Source organism: Uranotaenia lowii, chromosome 1, assembly GCF_029784155.1.
Source record: "Uranotaenia lowii strain MFRU-FL chromosome 1, ASM2978415v1, whole genome shotgun sequence".
Classification (NCBI taxonomy): Eukaryota; Metazoa; Arthropoda; class Insecta; order Diptera; family Culicidae; genus Uranotaenia; species Uranotaenia lowii.
Window position 1 is genome coordinate 129,492,999 of NC_073691.1, and position 15,810 is coordinate 129,508,808.

A 15,810-nucleotide genomic window follows, 5' to 3' on the forward strand; every position below is an offset into this window, starting at 1 on the left:
CAGAATTCAGATTCAGAATTCAGATTCAGAATTTAGATTCAGAATTCAGATTCAGAATTCAGATTCAGATTCAGAATTCAGATTCAGAATTCAGATTCAGAATTCAGATTCAGAATTCAGATTCAGAATTCAGATTCAGAATTCAGATTCAGAATTCAGATTCAGAATTCAGATTCAGAATTCAGATTCAGAATTCAGATTCAGAATTCAGATTCAGAATTCAGATTCAGAATTCAGATTCAGAATTCAGATTCAGAATTCAGATTCAGAATTCAGAATTCAGATTTAGAATTCAGATTCAGAATTCAGATTCAGAATTCAGAATTCAGATTCAGAATTCAGATTCAGAATTCAGAATTCAGATTGAGAATTCAGATTCAGAATTCAGAGTCAGAATTCAGATTCAGAATTCAGATTCAGAATTCAGATTCAGAATTCAGATTCAGAATTCAGAATTCAGATTCAGAATTCAGATTCAGAATTCAGATTCAGAATTCAGAATTCAGATTCAGAATTCAGATTCAGAATTCAGATTCAGAATTCAGATTCAGAATTCAGATTCAGATTCAGAATTCAGATTCAGAATTCAGATTCAGAATTCAGATTCAGAATTCAGATTCAGAATTCAGATTCAGAATTCAGATTCAGAATTCAGATTCAGAATTCAGATTCAGAATTCAGATTCAGAATTCAGATTCAGAATTCAGATTCAGAATTCAGATTCAGAATTCAGATTCAGAATTCAGATTCAGAATTCAGATTCAGAATTCAGATTCAGAATTCAGATTCAGAATTCAGATTCAGAATTCAGATTCAGAATTCAGATTCAGAATTCAGATTCAGAATTCAGAGTCAGAATTCAGATTCAGAATTCAGATTCAGAATTCAGATTCAGAATTCAGATTCAGAATTCAGATTCAGAATTCAGATTCAGAATTCAGATTCAGAATTCAGATTCAGAATTCAGATTCAGAATTCAGAATTCAGATTCAGAATTCAGATTCAGAATTCAGATTCAGAATTCAGATTCAGAATTCAGATTCAGAATTCAGATTCAGAATTCAGATTCAGAATTCAGATTCAGAATTCAGATTCAGAATTCAGAATTCAGATTCAGAATTCAGATTCAGAATTCAGATTCAGAATTCAGATTCAGAATTCAGATTCAGAATTCAAATTCAGAATTCAGATTCAGAATTCAGAATTCAGATTCAGAATTCAGATTCAGAATTCAGAATTCAGATTCAGAATTCAGAATTCAGATTCAGAATTCAGATTCAGAATTCAGATTCAGAATTCAGATTCAGAATTCAGATTCAGAATTCAGATTCAGAATTCAGATTCAGAATTCAGATTCAGAATTCAGATTCAGAATTCAGATTCAGAATTCAGATTCAGAATTCAGATTCAGAATTCAGATTCAGAATTCAGATTCAGAATTCAGATTCAGAATTCAGATTCAGAATTCAGATTCAGAATTCAGATTCAGAATTCAGATTCAGAATTCAGATTCAGAATTCAGATTCAGAATTCAGATTCAGAATTCAGATTCAGAATTCAGATTCAGAATTCAGATTCAGAATTCAGATTCAGAATTCAGATTCAGAATTCAGATTCAGAATTCAGATTCAGAATTCAGATTCAGAATTCAGATTCAGAATTCAGATTCAGAATTCAGATTCAGAATTCAGATTCAGAATTCAGATTCAGAATTCAGATTCAGAATTCAGATTCAGAATTCAGATTCAGAATTCAGATTCAGAATTCAGATTCAGAATTCAGATTCAGAATTCAGATTCAGAATTCAGATTCAGAATTCAGAATTCAGATTCAGAGTTCAGATTCAGAATTCAGATTCAGAATTCGGATTCAGAATTCAGATTCAGAATTCAGATTCAGAATTCAGAATTCAGATTCAGAATTCAGAATTCAGAATTCAGATTCAGAATTCAGATTCAGAATTCAGATTCAGAATTCAGAATTCAGGTTCAGAATTCAGGTTCAGAATTCAGAATTCAGATTCAGAATTCAGATTCAGAATTCAGAATCAGAATTCAGATTCAGAATTAAAATTCAGAATTCAAATTCAGAATTCAGATTCAGAATGTTTTATGTTTTTTTAATAATTATCAAACTGTTACATCAATTGATGTTATATTTTTAATCAACATTTGTTCATGATTTTAGATGGAAAGAAGACAATGGAAGGTGTTTAAAATGAACGAAGCGTAATTTTTATTTAAAAAACTCTCGTGATGAAAAAAAATGACATGGTATCGCCCTGAAAAGCTTCAAATACTCTAGAAGCAATTCAAAAGATTGAAGTGGTTGTCGGTATTGTATCATGACGAACGTTCTTCTTTAAAATAGTTGACTTGAATCGGACAAAAATTTGATATGTGATGATAATTTTTAAATTTACCCTTCGCTCATCTTCAACACCTTCCATCAAGGATATAGTTGATAAATTGTTAATAAAAACCCAGGGCTGGAAAACAGAAAAAAACTTAAAAAATCGCACAACTGTAAAATTGATCTCATTGATTGATTGATTTAATCACCGATCAGTGAGTGAGTACCAATTTTGATTCTCGAAATTATAAACTCTTTTTTTAAGTCTTAAAGATAGTTTTTCATTGAACAAGTTTGCAAATTTCATCATACTGAGCATGCCTTATACATAAAACAAAAGTTTTGTTGATTTTGTTTGGTTCCAGCATGAATTTTTATCTTAAACGATTACAACTCTGTTCAAATACTGCTCAGTTTTTAGTCGAAAAGTAAAAAATGCTGCAGCGAATTTCTATTTGCCTCACCTAGATAAAAACAAATTCAAAATCGAGACTGTTATGGCTCGGTAATGACGCAGGAGCGATTGAAAAAAAAATTAATTAAAATGTGATGTGTATGGTGCATGGATGTGAAGTATCGTTAGTGGTTGCTTGGCACTTAGTAAAAATATTTATCTTGTTTTTTTTATTCGGTTTTGTTCGTGAGAGGCGTTTCAATTGGTTTGAGATATCGAAAATGGACAAATTTCTACGCATGGGGTTTACCCACATCATAATCGATATGAACACGAGCGAAACGTTTGAATCACCATTGTTAGTAGTTGTAGTTGTAATAGCTGAGCCTGGAAGCTCCGAAGCTCCGAGGTTATCTATCATTCGCCAGACATTCGGCATCCGAAACCATCACTTCCAGATCCGAGGGTAACGGTTCTTCGTCTCGTTTCTTGGGTCCGACTACTGACATTGGCCACTCGAAGGGCGCTTGTCTTTGTGAGTCATCACAGGCAGAGGTGTGAGGCCTTCGATGATCACTGGACGCTGCAGTTGCCCGTTGACTTTTAACGTTCAGAGAAGTTTGTCGAGCGAGCTGCTGGTTGGGCCTACTGCCGCCATGACCTATACTACTCCTCCGCTGAGCCAGGTTTCCATGTGAAGATGATTGAGGGAGGTTCGTGCTGCTAGATGTTCGGGAAATTTTCTGTTTCTTCATACTACTGGTGCTGCTATCTACTGGTTTGACACTTGTACTATGACGTCGGCTTATCGATGCTTCATTAGGATCATAGTTGAGATATTGGTTGGAAGACCCCGAGTGACGCTTCATGGAGTGAAGGTTTGAGGTCGATCCTGAATGCTTCTGATGTAGACTGGTCGAACTAGACCTTCGTTTCTCGGCAAAACTGTTACGTTTGCTGCCAGGCTTAGCCAGATTCGTCGTACTCGAGCGAATCAAGCTCTCCGTGCTTTCGGTTCCTCCCACAGCACCTCCATACGAACGACGATATTTGTCTCGTTCACGACTATTGTTATTGCTATGGCTAGGTGCGGCCAGGTTCGAAGTACTTCCCCGAAGACCGCTGGAAGTTGGCCGCACTTGACTAACGGACGTTATCGATGGATTCCGGAAGTGGGATCCTCCTGTTTTAGGGGCTATGTTACTACCACTAGCACTACGATTGATACGGAAAGTTGCACTATTGATGGGTGGAGGCACTGAATTTGGCAGTTCGTGACCAGTATTGCCAAAGACCACATTTTCATACACATGGGGTTCAGCTGTAGCCTCCGGAACGATGCGTGGATTGAGTGTTTCGTAGTTTGGTTCAGACGTGGTATTAACGATGGGGATGGTTTCTTCATTACCTACTGCTGCTGGTCGTACGAGGATCGCTGGTCTGCCCCTGTGGGCTTCGGATTGGATGGCAGCTGCTACTCGTTTGCGATCGACCATCCTTCCTTTTCGTTTACCCATGGGACCTGCCACTATGTGAGTTTTGACGGATGGATCATTTTTCGATAGTTTCAAGCTAAACTTGAATGGTGGCTTGTACACCACTTGTAGTCTTACTTTTTCATTGATATTGCCAACGGATTTGGTCTTCACTCGCGTCTTCTTGGGTGATCGATGCGGTTGTGCGGAAGGCACTTTGGCGATCGCTGCCGTTGTAAGATGTTCTGGTGTGGATTGGCTTTTGTTTATTATATTGCTTATTTTAGAAGCATGCTCAAACTGGTTCGTCGCATTCGTTACGATCGGAGATTCGAGCAACCAGCGATGAACCTTTCCGAACGTATTGGAATGACTGTTGACGTCACTTCTGTTTGAGTAGTCGATTATTTCCTTATGTTTGGACTTTGATTTCTTCTTCTTCTGTTTGGTAGTCGGTTCCTTGACGGGAGATTCATCGGAAGGACCGCCTCCGGGACTGGCGGTGCTTGATCGCTTTTTCTTTTTCTTTATTAACTTCTTCGGGCTGTCAGTATTTGCCGTAGTGGTGGTTGTTTTACCAACATGGCGTTTAACCTGCTTTATGACTACAGTTGCCGGGTTGCTCGTCGATGATCTGGACAGATGGAACCGTTCCTTGGAGGAGGACGGGTGGCCTGCTGTCGTGGTTACTACTCCTCCTGATGGACCGCTGGCCGTTGCCAGTAGTTGTTTCGGTATTGCATGAGGTTGACCTGAATGCTGCTGCGTCTGAGCTCCTGCTGGCATCGGTCCCGTCTTCGATTTGGATCGCTCGCCTCGAACTTTCTTCTTCAGTGGAACTTTGGTTCGAACGGCTGTATGAACTATCACTCCATTGTTGTCCTCCGGCAGTCGCACAGTTTCCGTTGTCGCACTGTGTATTATGGTGACCGTTTTCAGCTTGAGATTTGTTCTCTTGCCCAGTAGTTTTGCACTCAATACCTGTTAGGGATAAGAGAAAAGACATTGTATCAGTGAAAGGCTAACGGTATCGTAAAGCCAGTCAAAAGCTGTGGGGTGAATTGAGCAGTGTACTCTAGCATCGTTGTCTACGGACATGGTTCACAAAGCCTCTGAACGTTTACAAACCCTGGTTTAACACTCACTGTAGCCCCCAACGTAACTTTCGACGTCTAACGGTATCTCTTTCCAATTTCGCAGCGAATGTCGCATTTTCTGAACGTTAAAGTAGGTTGAAAAAAAGGAAAAAAATGATAAACACTAGCTCTCAAGCTAGGGTTACTTACCAGTAGTGCTAGTACGATGACCACTATTAGAACTACGGCGTACCAATTAGACACGACCCATTTTTTGAAGCTAGCAATACTCTCCTCGGACAGCAGAAGTTTCCTTAGCGTGGCCAATGGCCCCGAGGGATCAACTTCACGGCATTTTTGCGACACATCACAATAGCCATTGTAATCGTTGCATGGAGTTCCTGGTTTGGCGTACATATCCGGAACATCGAAAGGCGGATCGTTCCACTCGAACGAGCTCATACACGGTTTGTCTTCTCCGGGTTGCTTGCAGCACAGCTCACAGGCCCGTATTGTGGGATCGTTGGGTCCGACCACGCATTGACATGATTCCAGACCATACGCCAGGCAGATGGATCCAGTACATTCTCCTATGTAGCACACATACTCTTTGTTGCAGATCGTCTTATTGGGCTTGTTGATGGACGGAGGACAAACTGGCATTTTGCCATCACAGAACGCTGGATCTCGACAGCCGTTGTCGTCACGACACTTGTCACCTAACTTCAGGGTACATTCTACCGTACAACAAGGTCCCTGCGAAGGGCTGCACTGCGCTCTGAGAAAAGAAATGCATCATTGTTAACCATTGCCTAACTATTATACCTACTACCCTTCCAGAATACTTACTGAGGGGTTAATGTACATGGTTTCTTATCGAATCGAGGATGACGGGACATCGGATAACAGCAAGAATCCTTACAATCTTCTTCCCAGCCACAGTCGCATTGTTCTCCAGTTTCCACGACACCATTACCGCAAATCGACTCTTGGGGTTCTGTGGAAATAAGAAATATTATATTGATTTTTTTCCAGTTATTAAGTGAAAATTCAATGAAAAATCTCACCAGTGAAACACCCCTTGGCACTGCGAGCTTTGGCGTTCAGCACCGGTTCGATCGCTTTCAAGGAACACGGGCTGAATTGATTGTTGTTCCGCTTGTCACCGGATGTGGCCCGAGCAAACATGATGAAGTTGCCATCTTCGCCGCCCGGTGTGCACTGCTCGGGATCATGCTGAAAGCACACAGCATAAAGGGGGAGCTTGTTTAAAATAGGTCATAAACATCGACCCCAGAGATTAATTGCCTCGGATCATGAATGGAAAATAAAAAAAAAATCCCCTCGACCTGGAATCGAGCTCGAGTCTTGGTATTTCTTTTCCGACACCATACCAATAGGCTAAATCGTCAGACGTAAATTAATCAAGTTGTAGGTCTTCTGTTCGCCCCAAGTCAACAAGTTAAAGTAATAACGCCATTCAAAATTGATTATAGTGAAAAACTAAAAATTTAATGATGGTGAAAATTGAGAACAATGTCTTCTTCTTCTTCTTCGTCTTCTTCTTCTTTTTTTCTGTTCAGAGCTGGATGATCCTATGGGATGGCCAGTTTCTTGACTATATGCCCAAAGAGGAACAATGTGCCTACATCACATCATGTTGATGTGCGTACATTATAGATAAAGATTATTTAACTATCAGGAGAGCTTATTTTCCCGTGCTCAAAAATTATAATATTTCCGTCACTTTAGAACCTACTTGAATTTTTCAAAATATTTCTGTAAAGATGATAAGGAGATTTTTTTTTGCTGAAAAATTAATACTTGAGGAATTACGAAACTTATCCTAATGGAAGTTTATGTAAGAAAATACGTACTTTTGTAGAAAAGAGAAGTGCTTACTATGTCCCGGTTGCTCGTTATGCCCTTATCTCCCCTATATGTTTTTTTAGTTGGTAACCACAGGTGGTAAATCCCGGTTTACGGATTGTATTCCAAGGCACGGCGAGCCAACGCGTCCACCCAATTTGCTACTCTGGGTCCAATAGGAAGACTCATGATATACCATGATATACGACTTCGTGTATACCCCCTACTCCCTAAACTCCACCTGGGGCAGCAGACATGGTTCGCACCTCGAACTGCTTAGCACACTATACTTCAATAGTGGGAGGTCTATTCGCGCTCCAAGGCAATGCTCTCCAAGGCAATACTCATTAACGAGAGCACTTTCAGCATCCTTACGACTCGACGCCCGAAGGTGGAGCACCCTACGCACGAACGCGGTGCACCCACGGCATCCGCTTCTCAAAAGGTGTTGCCTTATCTTTGAAGCTTCAAACCGTGGGGTTGGACGCACTTAACCCGACAGCCCCTCGTTGATGGGGGGGCTGTCGGGTAAAGCACTTTACTCCGACCGTTGTCCGGTCTTCTGGTCCGGTCCGCTACGCAGAAGATGATGCCTTATCTTTGTAGCTTCGATCAAGAGATCGGACGCACACTACTCAGATGCTCTCCGTCGATGGAGTCATTCTACCCTGTTCGCGGACTGCCGTTGGTTCCAGCTCCTCTCCAGGGCAGTCATGATCCGGGTAAACCCATTGCTGATCGCATGCCAAGTTTTAGAATCCGAGCACATCCTCTGTACTACGTTGTCTGCTGTCGTGTCGGGCCCACAGGCGGCAAATATGGAAGAACGTACCGCCGCAAACCTCGGACAGACAAACACCACATGTTCGGGTGTTTCCTCTACGTTCCCACAATCTGGACAATATGGCGAAGTCACATGTCTAAACCGGTAGTGGTACTTCATGAAGCTTCCATGACCAGTCCGGAATTGCGTCATACAGAAGTCCACTTCATCGTGCCTTGTTCCGATCCAGCTCCCGATGTGCGAGATCAGACGATCGATCCACCTTACTCTCGTTGAGCTGTCCCACAGCTGCTGCCAATTGGACATCGAGTCCTCATTGGCGAGATCTCGTATGTTGGGCGTGTCTTTGTTGTCGTAGCAGTAGACATCCTCCTCAAGCAAAACCGAGATGGGCATGACACCCGCCACTACACAGGCGGCTTCGGACGACGTGGTCCGGTAACCGCTGATAACGCGCAGGTTCATTAGCCGCTGAACGCTGCTAAGTTGCTACAGGTTACAGTTTCTTCCCAGAGCCTGCCTCCAGGCCGCTGCTCCGTACCGCAACATTGATGTGGCTACACTTGCCAGGATCCTCTTTTTACTACTTCGGATTGCCGAGAAGTTTGGCATCATCCGTGTGAGTGCGACCGTGGCCATTGCCGCTCTCTTGCACACGTAGTCGACATGGCTCGTAAAGCTGAGCCTGTCATCTATCATCACCCCTAGGTACTTGATTGCGCGTTTGGACAGGATATTGTACGATCCAACTTCAATGGTACCTGTTTGGCGAGAGATCAGGTTGGTGATTAGCACCATCTCGGTTTTGTGGTGGGCTAGACGCAGGCACTTGGAGTGCATCCAGCTTTCCACTGCCTGGATAGCTCATTTGGATGAGCGACGACGCAATCGCTGTCCAACTGACACTGATGAAGGCGTTCTTCACATCCAGAGAGACCACAGTGCAAAAGCGGAGCACTCACTTCTAGGTTAACCTGGCTCTGTCCGCTACCTCGATGACCGAGCGGATGGCATCTGCAGTGCTGCGACCTCTACGGAGACCAAACTGTTTTTTCCGAGAGTCCGCCCTCGTTTTCAGTGTATCTCTGAAGTCGGTTCGGAATCACCTTACTCGCTGTATCCAGTAGACAGATCGGCCGATACGCCGATGGGTCTTCTGGAGGCTTACCCAGTTTTGGCAGAAGGACGAGTTTCTGTCGTTTCCACGTGTCAGGGAACACCCGTTCCGTCACGTATCGTTGCAACGATGTCTGGAACATATCGGGGAACTCCCTGATCGCGGTCTTCACTGCGACGTTCGGAATGCCGTCCGGTTCGGGGGCCTTCCTTGGTTAGAGAGACTTGGTGATCTCGCGAAGTTCTTCCACCGTTATCGGCTCTTCGGCGCTGGTGTTCCAGTCATACGGGACTGTTGACCTGCGGGTAACATCGTGCTGTGGGAACAGCTCATTGATGATGACTCTCAGTTTTTCCGGGCACTTTCTGGTGGTGCAAGTCCACTTTTAGTTCCGACCATGACTATCCGATAGGCATCACTCCATGGACAGTCGTTGGCATTACGGCATGACTGTTTGAAACGTGCCCTCTCACTTGCGTTGATGGCCCTGCGGAGGGCCGATCTCGTGCTTGTGAAAAGTGGCTTACGCTCCGTTCTCTCTTCTTGGGGCCTTGCGTTCTGCACCCTGCGCCTTGCCCTATGGCAGTTGGCACGCAGATCCGCGATTTCCTCTGTACACCAGTAGACCGGTGGCCTAATGTTTTAACGCTTAGCCCTTCTCGTCATCGCAGCATCGCAAGCGCGATCTAGAACCCTCGTCAGTTCTTCCGCGGACAGGTTGTCCAGGTTCCTCTCCCAGTGCAACACTTCGACAAAGACGTTCTGGTCGAACTGTGTTGTCTTCCAGAGGCGTTTTCTTGTCCTAGACTCACGTCTACCTGTCCGCGTACTTGAGTCTAGCCGATAGCGAATCACGAAGTGATCGCTATTCGTGTAGGCCTCGCTCACCATCCAATCGCATACCAATTCTGGGCTACCGAAGGTGACATCTATGGTTGACTCGCTCCCGTTCCAACCCTGGTAGGTACTGGTGTTCCCTACGTTGGCCATATCCACATTAAGCCTCGCCAGGGCTTCTAAAAGTATTTGACCTCTGGGGTTTGTGAGGCGGCTACCCCATTCATCGGCCCACGCGTTAAAGTCGTCAGCAATAACGATGGGGTTTTCCCCGTTAGCACCTCTACCATCTTGTCAACCATAGTGTAGAACTTCTCCAAGGATCATCTTGGGGGAGCATAGCAGCTACAGAAGTAGATCCCGTTAACTTTGGCCACCACCATGCCTTCGTTTTCCGTCGCCACCACTTCTTGTATGGAGAAACTACCTGTTACCCATATCGCGGCCAGTTTGGCATCATCGGTCGCCCAATTAGTGTCGTTCGCAGCTCTGCGATATGGGTCTACCACTAGCGCGATGTCCAATTTTTCCTCAACTGTCATCTGCCGCAACAGCTGGTGTGCTGTGTAGCAGTGGTTGAGGTTAAGTTGGACGACCTCAGTGGTCTTGGCGCCCGGGGTGGTACCGCCTGCGCCTTTTTGTAGGCGGGGCACCTAGGGTTGCCAGCAGCGTGGTCTCCAGCACAGACAGGGCATTTAGCAGGGTTCTTGCAGTTTGCCGACTTGTGGCCGATTTCGCTGCAGCGCCAGCATATGCCGCTTCTGTCGGGCATAGTGCAGTCGGACGACTTGTGACAGTTTAACAAGCACTTGAAGCACATGTCCGGTTGCTGGGGGATGGATATCTGACAGATAGACCATCCCACCTTTAGCCGCCCACACCTAAGTGCGGCGTTTACTGCTGCAACCGGAAGTTTGACCAGCCCAATCTGCATGCCAGATCTGGGGGGTCATCTGGTATGAGCGGATTTTGCACTGCTCGACCAGTGCCACCCGCAGTTCATCTTCCGTCGTGACTTCATCCAGGTTTTTAACCCGGATGGTCATCTCCTTACAGAGGGCACGCACCTCAGCCTTGTCGCCAAGGGCTTCGGCTGCCTTAGCCGTAAGGGTCCCGCTGGAGTTTCCAGCACCACGCTTTAGTTCGAAAATCATCTCGCCGGTGCGTGTCCGACGGATCCTCCGAATTTTTTCGCCTAGATCGGCGTGGTCCTCGTTCGTACGCATCTGTCACAAGACATCTGCGTACGTGCCCTCAGGTGCTTTGACGACAATCGCCTTTCCCCTCTCCCTGACGCGACGTTTGCGTCGTTTGCCTACTGGTATTCGCGCTCGTCGGTTCACCTGCCTTTTCTGCAGGGCCTTCCGCCCGCTCGGAAGCGCTGACCTGCCGGACAGACGATTCCTTCGCTCTTTTCTTAGGGTCACCGGGTCTGAGTTCCCCGGGAGACCCTCTCTTACGTTTACTGTTGCTAGCAAACGTAAGGCCGCCCTCAGTTTGGGCAAAGGCATTGACCTTCTTCGGGCGGATGGTGTCCGCCCTCAGAGGGGTCGCTGCCGGCCCTCGCTCCTTTGGTCTGGCCTCGGGCTCCGCAAGACGTTCCACCACAGCTTTGTTGGCTGCGATGAAAAGCTGCATCACCCTGGCTAGCTTCTCGCGTATTTCCTTGTGGATGTTGGACTTCCCCTTCACACATTCCACAAGGTCAGCGATGCCAGCCATGACCGTGACCAACTCTACTGGAGCTCCCGGATCTTGGAGTTCCGGGGAGCTCTCCCCTCTCCCCTAAATAAGGGTTTTAAGGTGTATTGATCCCCTCAAAGCACAAAAATCGTTCGATTTTGACAAATGTGCCGAAATTAAACCGTGCCTAAATCAAGCGAGAACTGTATAATAAAAAGTCTTTGAATAAATAGTTTTATTCGCTATGGCATCCATCAAAGAAAAATGTATTTCCTCTTAGAATATGCATGTATTATCAGATATCATTGTAGTTGGGATAAAAACGCCTTGATTTATGTATCTTCTCCAACTACATATGGGCCCCTTTCGATTTTGGCAACAGACTCCAACGCCGTGTCAAAATCGAAAGGTTTATTCACAAATTTTATTTCGCACTTGTTACTTGAAAATAAACCATTTTGTTATAATCATTAGTGCTGTTTACGGTCAATGTTTTTTTCATTTTTCATAATGTTTTAGACACATTTTACAACTTATAATTTTTGTCATTTTGCATTTGTTAGTTTTCGCTATTTTTAGACTTATGTTTGTAATTTTTTTCAAATTTTCTGGTAGATATGCTTATCAGTTTTGTTATTTTTGAGTATTTTGCCAGTTTAATTTTTTTCGATGATTTTTGTTATATTTTGTTAACATTATAGATCGTAAAAACATATTTATGCTGTTTGTCTTAATTATACTAGTTCTGTAAAATCGGAAAATATTAGGTAATGAATTTGAGGTCTAAATTCTTCATAATAAATCTCAGCTCTACTCCAAATGAAAGCTGAAATTCGAAACTAAATTTAGAATTTTAATTTTAATTCTTGATGCTGAATTTGAAGTCTGAAACTTAACTCAAAATATTTATGTTCAAGATGATTTGTTTATTAAAAATTTAACAAGATTTAGAATTCTCACTATGAGCAAAAATTTCGATCCCGGCCTTGTATCGTGCTTTTCTTGTTTCAACCAAACGAAGCTTCAATTCCGCAAATGCTAATTTTAAATCCTGTTCAAGTTGATTGGTTGGTACCATTTGATCGAAATTTGTGCGAATTCTTACGCTGGAGGTGCTGATGCTACATATATTTGGATGCCGAATTCAATGGATGTTGGGAGCAAGCACAACGGAATTCCAATTCAAACACTCGATGCGCTCGCAATTTTTTATGGCTCTTTCCATTCCTACGGTTATGATGAACGATACTGACAGGAACCGGGTGATGGAAAACTCTCTACGAAACAGTAGGTACTAGAACGTGTCGGTGAGCTCGAGAAAATTTCAGTTTTTTCAGGATTCCAATAAAGATCAGAAGTAATAGAATCGTATTACTTTCGTGGTTCGCACTAGTGACTAGGAGAGAGCTCTCCGACAGAACTAAAACGAAAGATGATGGTGCATGGAACGGATATTGAAACCGAGTTGATTTGCGGTGCAGGGAAATTGAGTTTTGGGTTTTAAATGTACAAACATATCCCCCACCAACATCGGAACTCGCTGCCGGGCTCCAATCAAGAAGAGGAATGAAGGACCAATGCTAGGTACCACTACGGGTTAGTTATTTTATTGGGTCATACAATTTCCATTGCTGTTTGTGGAGAGACTCCAATCGAAAGCTGGAGCATTGAACCGGAGTTGGCTAAATAAATTAACTGAACCCAACACGCTTCAATCAATTTTCACTGGTGGAGCTACAATTTAAAAGGATCAAATGAGAAAACAGTATTGGTTTTGGGCACATCTTTAAAAAATGAAAAAAGTGTTTTTTTTATTTTGTATTCTCCGACCTTCTGTTAAGATTTTTTACGTTCCTTGTGTACAGTAAAGGGCACAGGAGCAAGCAATTAGAATCACCACAAAATATATTTGGATAAATTGATAAACAATATGTACAGGTATTCTCTTTTTCTAAACGACGCAAAAAGCTACCAATCGAAACTTCTGTGCTGTCGAACGAGAAAAAAGAAACACCAGATTGATTAATCTGCCCAGGGACAATTTCCGTCAATTTTAATTTCAGGCATGCTCGAGCCAAACAAAAGCCCCGGGGAAAAATCGATGGATGTGGTCCATCCACGTAAACCAATTTGCCGGAAGCTAAAAGCCGCATAAAACCCATTCAACCGTTTTTATTACCATCACGAACATTACTTAGTTCGGCGGGGTAGTTTCTCCGGATACGTACAATACTGTAGAGCCACTGGTCAGTTTGTCCACGAGCAAAACTCCAGCTATCCGGGAATTAATCACCCAAAATAAATCGTCCCCGGAACCGTCTTTATGATCCCTGAAGGGCAAGAAGTTAGTTGTTATCCTCGCGTTGGGAAGCTGGAGAAATCCTTTACAAAGTATAGAGTTCGATCGATACAGCAACAATGTCGGTGAAACGTTGCTAGACAAAATGCAAGGGCTTGTTTTCCGAAGAACCAAGTCAAGTACATTTTGAAGATCAGATTCCCACTCAATGAAACAATAATTATCAAATCCTATTGTCCGCAAATCTCTGTCAATATTCAAGTTCAGCAGTGTTAATAGTGTGGTTGTATACCTTTAGGAGCTTTCAACCCCATTCCACGCCATATTTTTATAATCCCCCCCCCCGCCCTTTATAAGAGAACGAACCTAGAAAACCGGCAAACAATTTATGGTTCAATAATGATCGCAATAAATTTCCGGCTGGCCACCCCCACTCGATTTAGTGCCAACACAATGTATCGTCCACTGCCCTCCACAAACATAGTCGAGAGAGTCCTTTCTCAGCAAAACCACTAAAACATCCGGCTACTGGTATTTTCGGTTTATTCTTTTTATAGTTTATGTTTTGTTATGTTCCTTTCTTCAACCGCCGCGATGTGGTTTGGAGCAGACGCCGGACAGCCAGCAATACTGAAGTAGTCAGCCGGACGTGGAGGTAAAACACCAATCAAGTCCATTTATTTCGCGGACAGATAGCGACATCAGTCTTCTGAGTTCTGACCGGATGGTGACATAAACGAAGAACTTACTGGCCTTAGCCCGTACCATTGTAACTTATCTAAAGCTTATCCTTTATATTTATTATTATAAAATCATTTTCAAACGTTTCTAACACGAAAAATATATATAAAGGTACAACAAAAACATTTTAAGAGCAACTGCAACGGCACAGGCGTAAACATTGGTTTTAGGTATACCAGTTTTAGCACAATTTTAAATTTTGGAATCGCCTAAAACACGCACTCTCCACCGGTTTGATGGCAAATTTAAAACGGATACATTCGTTAATTTAGAAGAATAAAACATTTTTTTTTAGAAAATATGCATAAATTGCACGGTTCGATTGTCTTAAAATATATTCAAATTTTCGCACAATTCGAGAACAAATCAAGCAAACGGAACCAAATTTGGCATGGATACACGGAGAAAAAAGACGGCAGTTGTTCCAATTATTTCAGCTTATTATACCAATAATCGAAATTCAGTTGATTTTTTCGCATTCAACTTCTTGTATAATAGATTAATCTACAAACTTCTAATTGTCCATACGCAATCAACTATCAATAAAATGCATTCAACTGTATGATTTATTTTATGCATTCAACTATAAATACAATAGATTGACCTTATGCAATCAACTTTGAATAAAATAGATTCAATTGTAATGGTATAATTGATTCAATTGTAATGGTATAATTGATTCAACTGTAGATATGATTGATTCAATTACAATTGTATGATTGATTTTAAGCATTCAACTATAAATATAATAGATTCAACTGTAGTGGTATAATTGATTCAATTGTAAATATGATAGATTCAACTGTGGTGGTATAATTCATTAAATTTTCAATATGATAGATTCAACTACAATTGTATCATTGATTTTAGGCATGCAACTATAAATATAATAGATTCAACTGTAGTGGTATAATTGATTCAACTGTAAATATGATTTATTCAACTGTAGTGGTATAATTGATTCAATTGTAAATATGATAGATTCAACTACAAATGTATGATTGATTCAAGGTTTTGAACTATAAATATAGTAAATAAAATTATATTGTTATGATTGACTGTGTGATACTTGAATAAAAATGTATTTACATAAGTGTAGTCAGAGGTGCCTTCAGCAGCAGGTGGCTGGGTGTTTACCAGTGGCAAAAACGAAAGCTATTTTTAAATAAACTTGTGGCTGGGT

The 15,810-nt window shown here is 42.5% G+C and overlaps 1 protein-coding gene across 5 annotated transcripts in view; it reads right to left on the bottom strand.

The window, feature by feature from the left end:
- Window positions 1-2,182: 2,182 nt before the first annotated feature.
- The window catches only part of LOC129740007 (disintegrin and metalloproteinase domain-containing protein 10), a 776,101-nt gene continuing 762,473 nt past the window's right edge, over window positions 2,183-15,810 (bottom strand). For 4 of the 5 annotated variants that reach the window (XM_055731588.1, XM_055731585.1, XM_055731587.1 and 1 more), the window contains exons 10-13: window positions 6,365-6,533; window positions 6,147-6,294; window positions 5,508-6,075; window positions 2,183-5,202 (exon numbers count right to left, since the gene is read on the bottom strand). In XM_055731588.1, the coding sequence (XP_055587563.1) occupies window positions 3,157-5,202; window positions 5,508-6,075; window positions 6,147-6,294; window positions 6,365-6,533 (2,931 nt within the window). In that variant the 3' untranslated portion in view covers window positions 2,183-3,156. Of the gene's footprint in view, window positions 5,203-5,366; window positions 5,437-5,507; window positions 6,076-6,146; window positions 6,295-6,364; window positions 6,534-15,810 lie in introns of all 5 variants that reach the window. The other variant, XM_055731591.1, reaches the window with a different exon arrangement.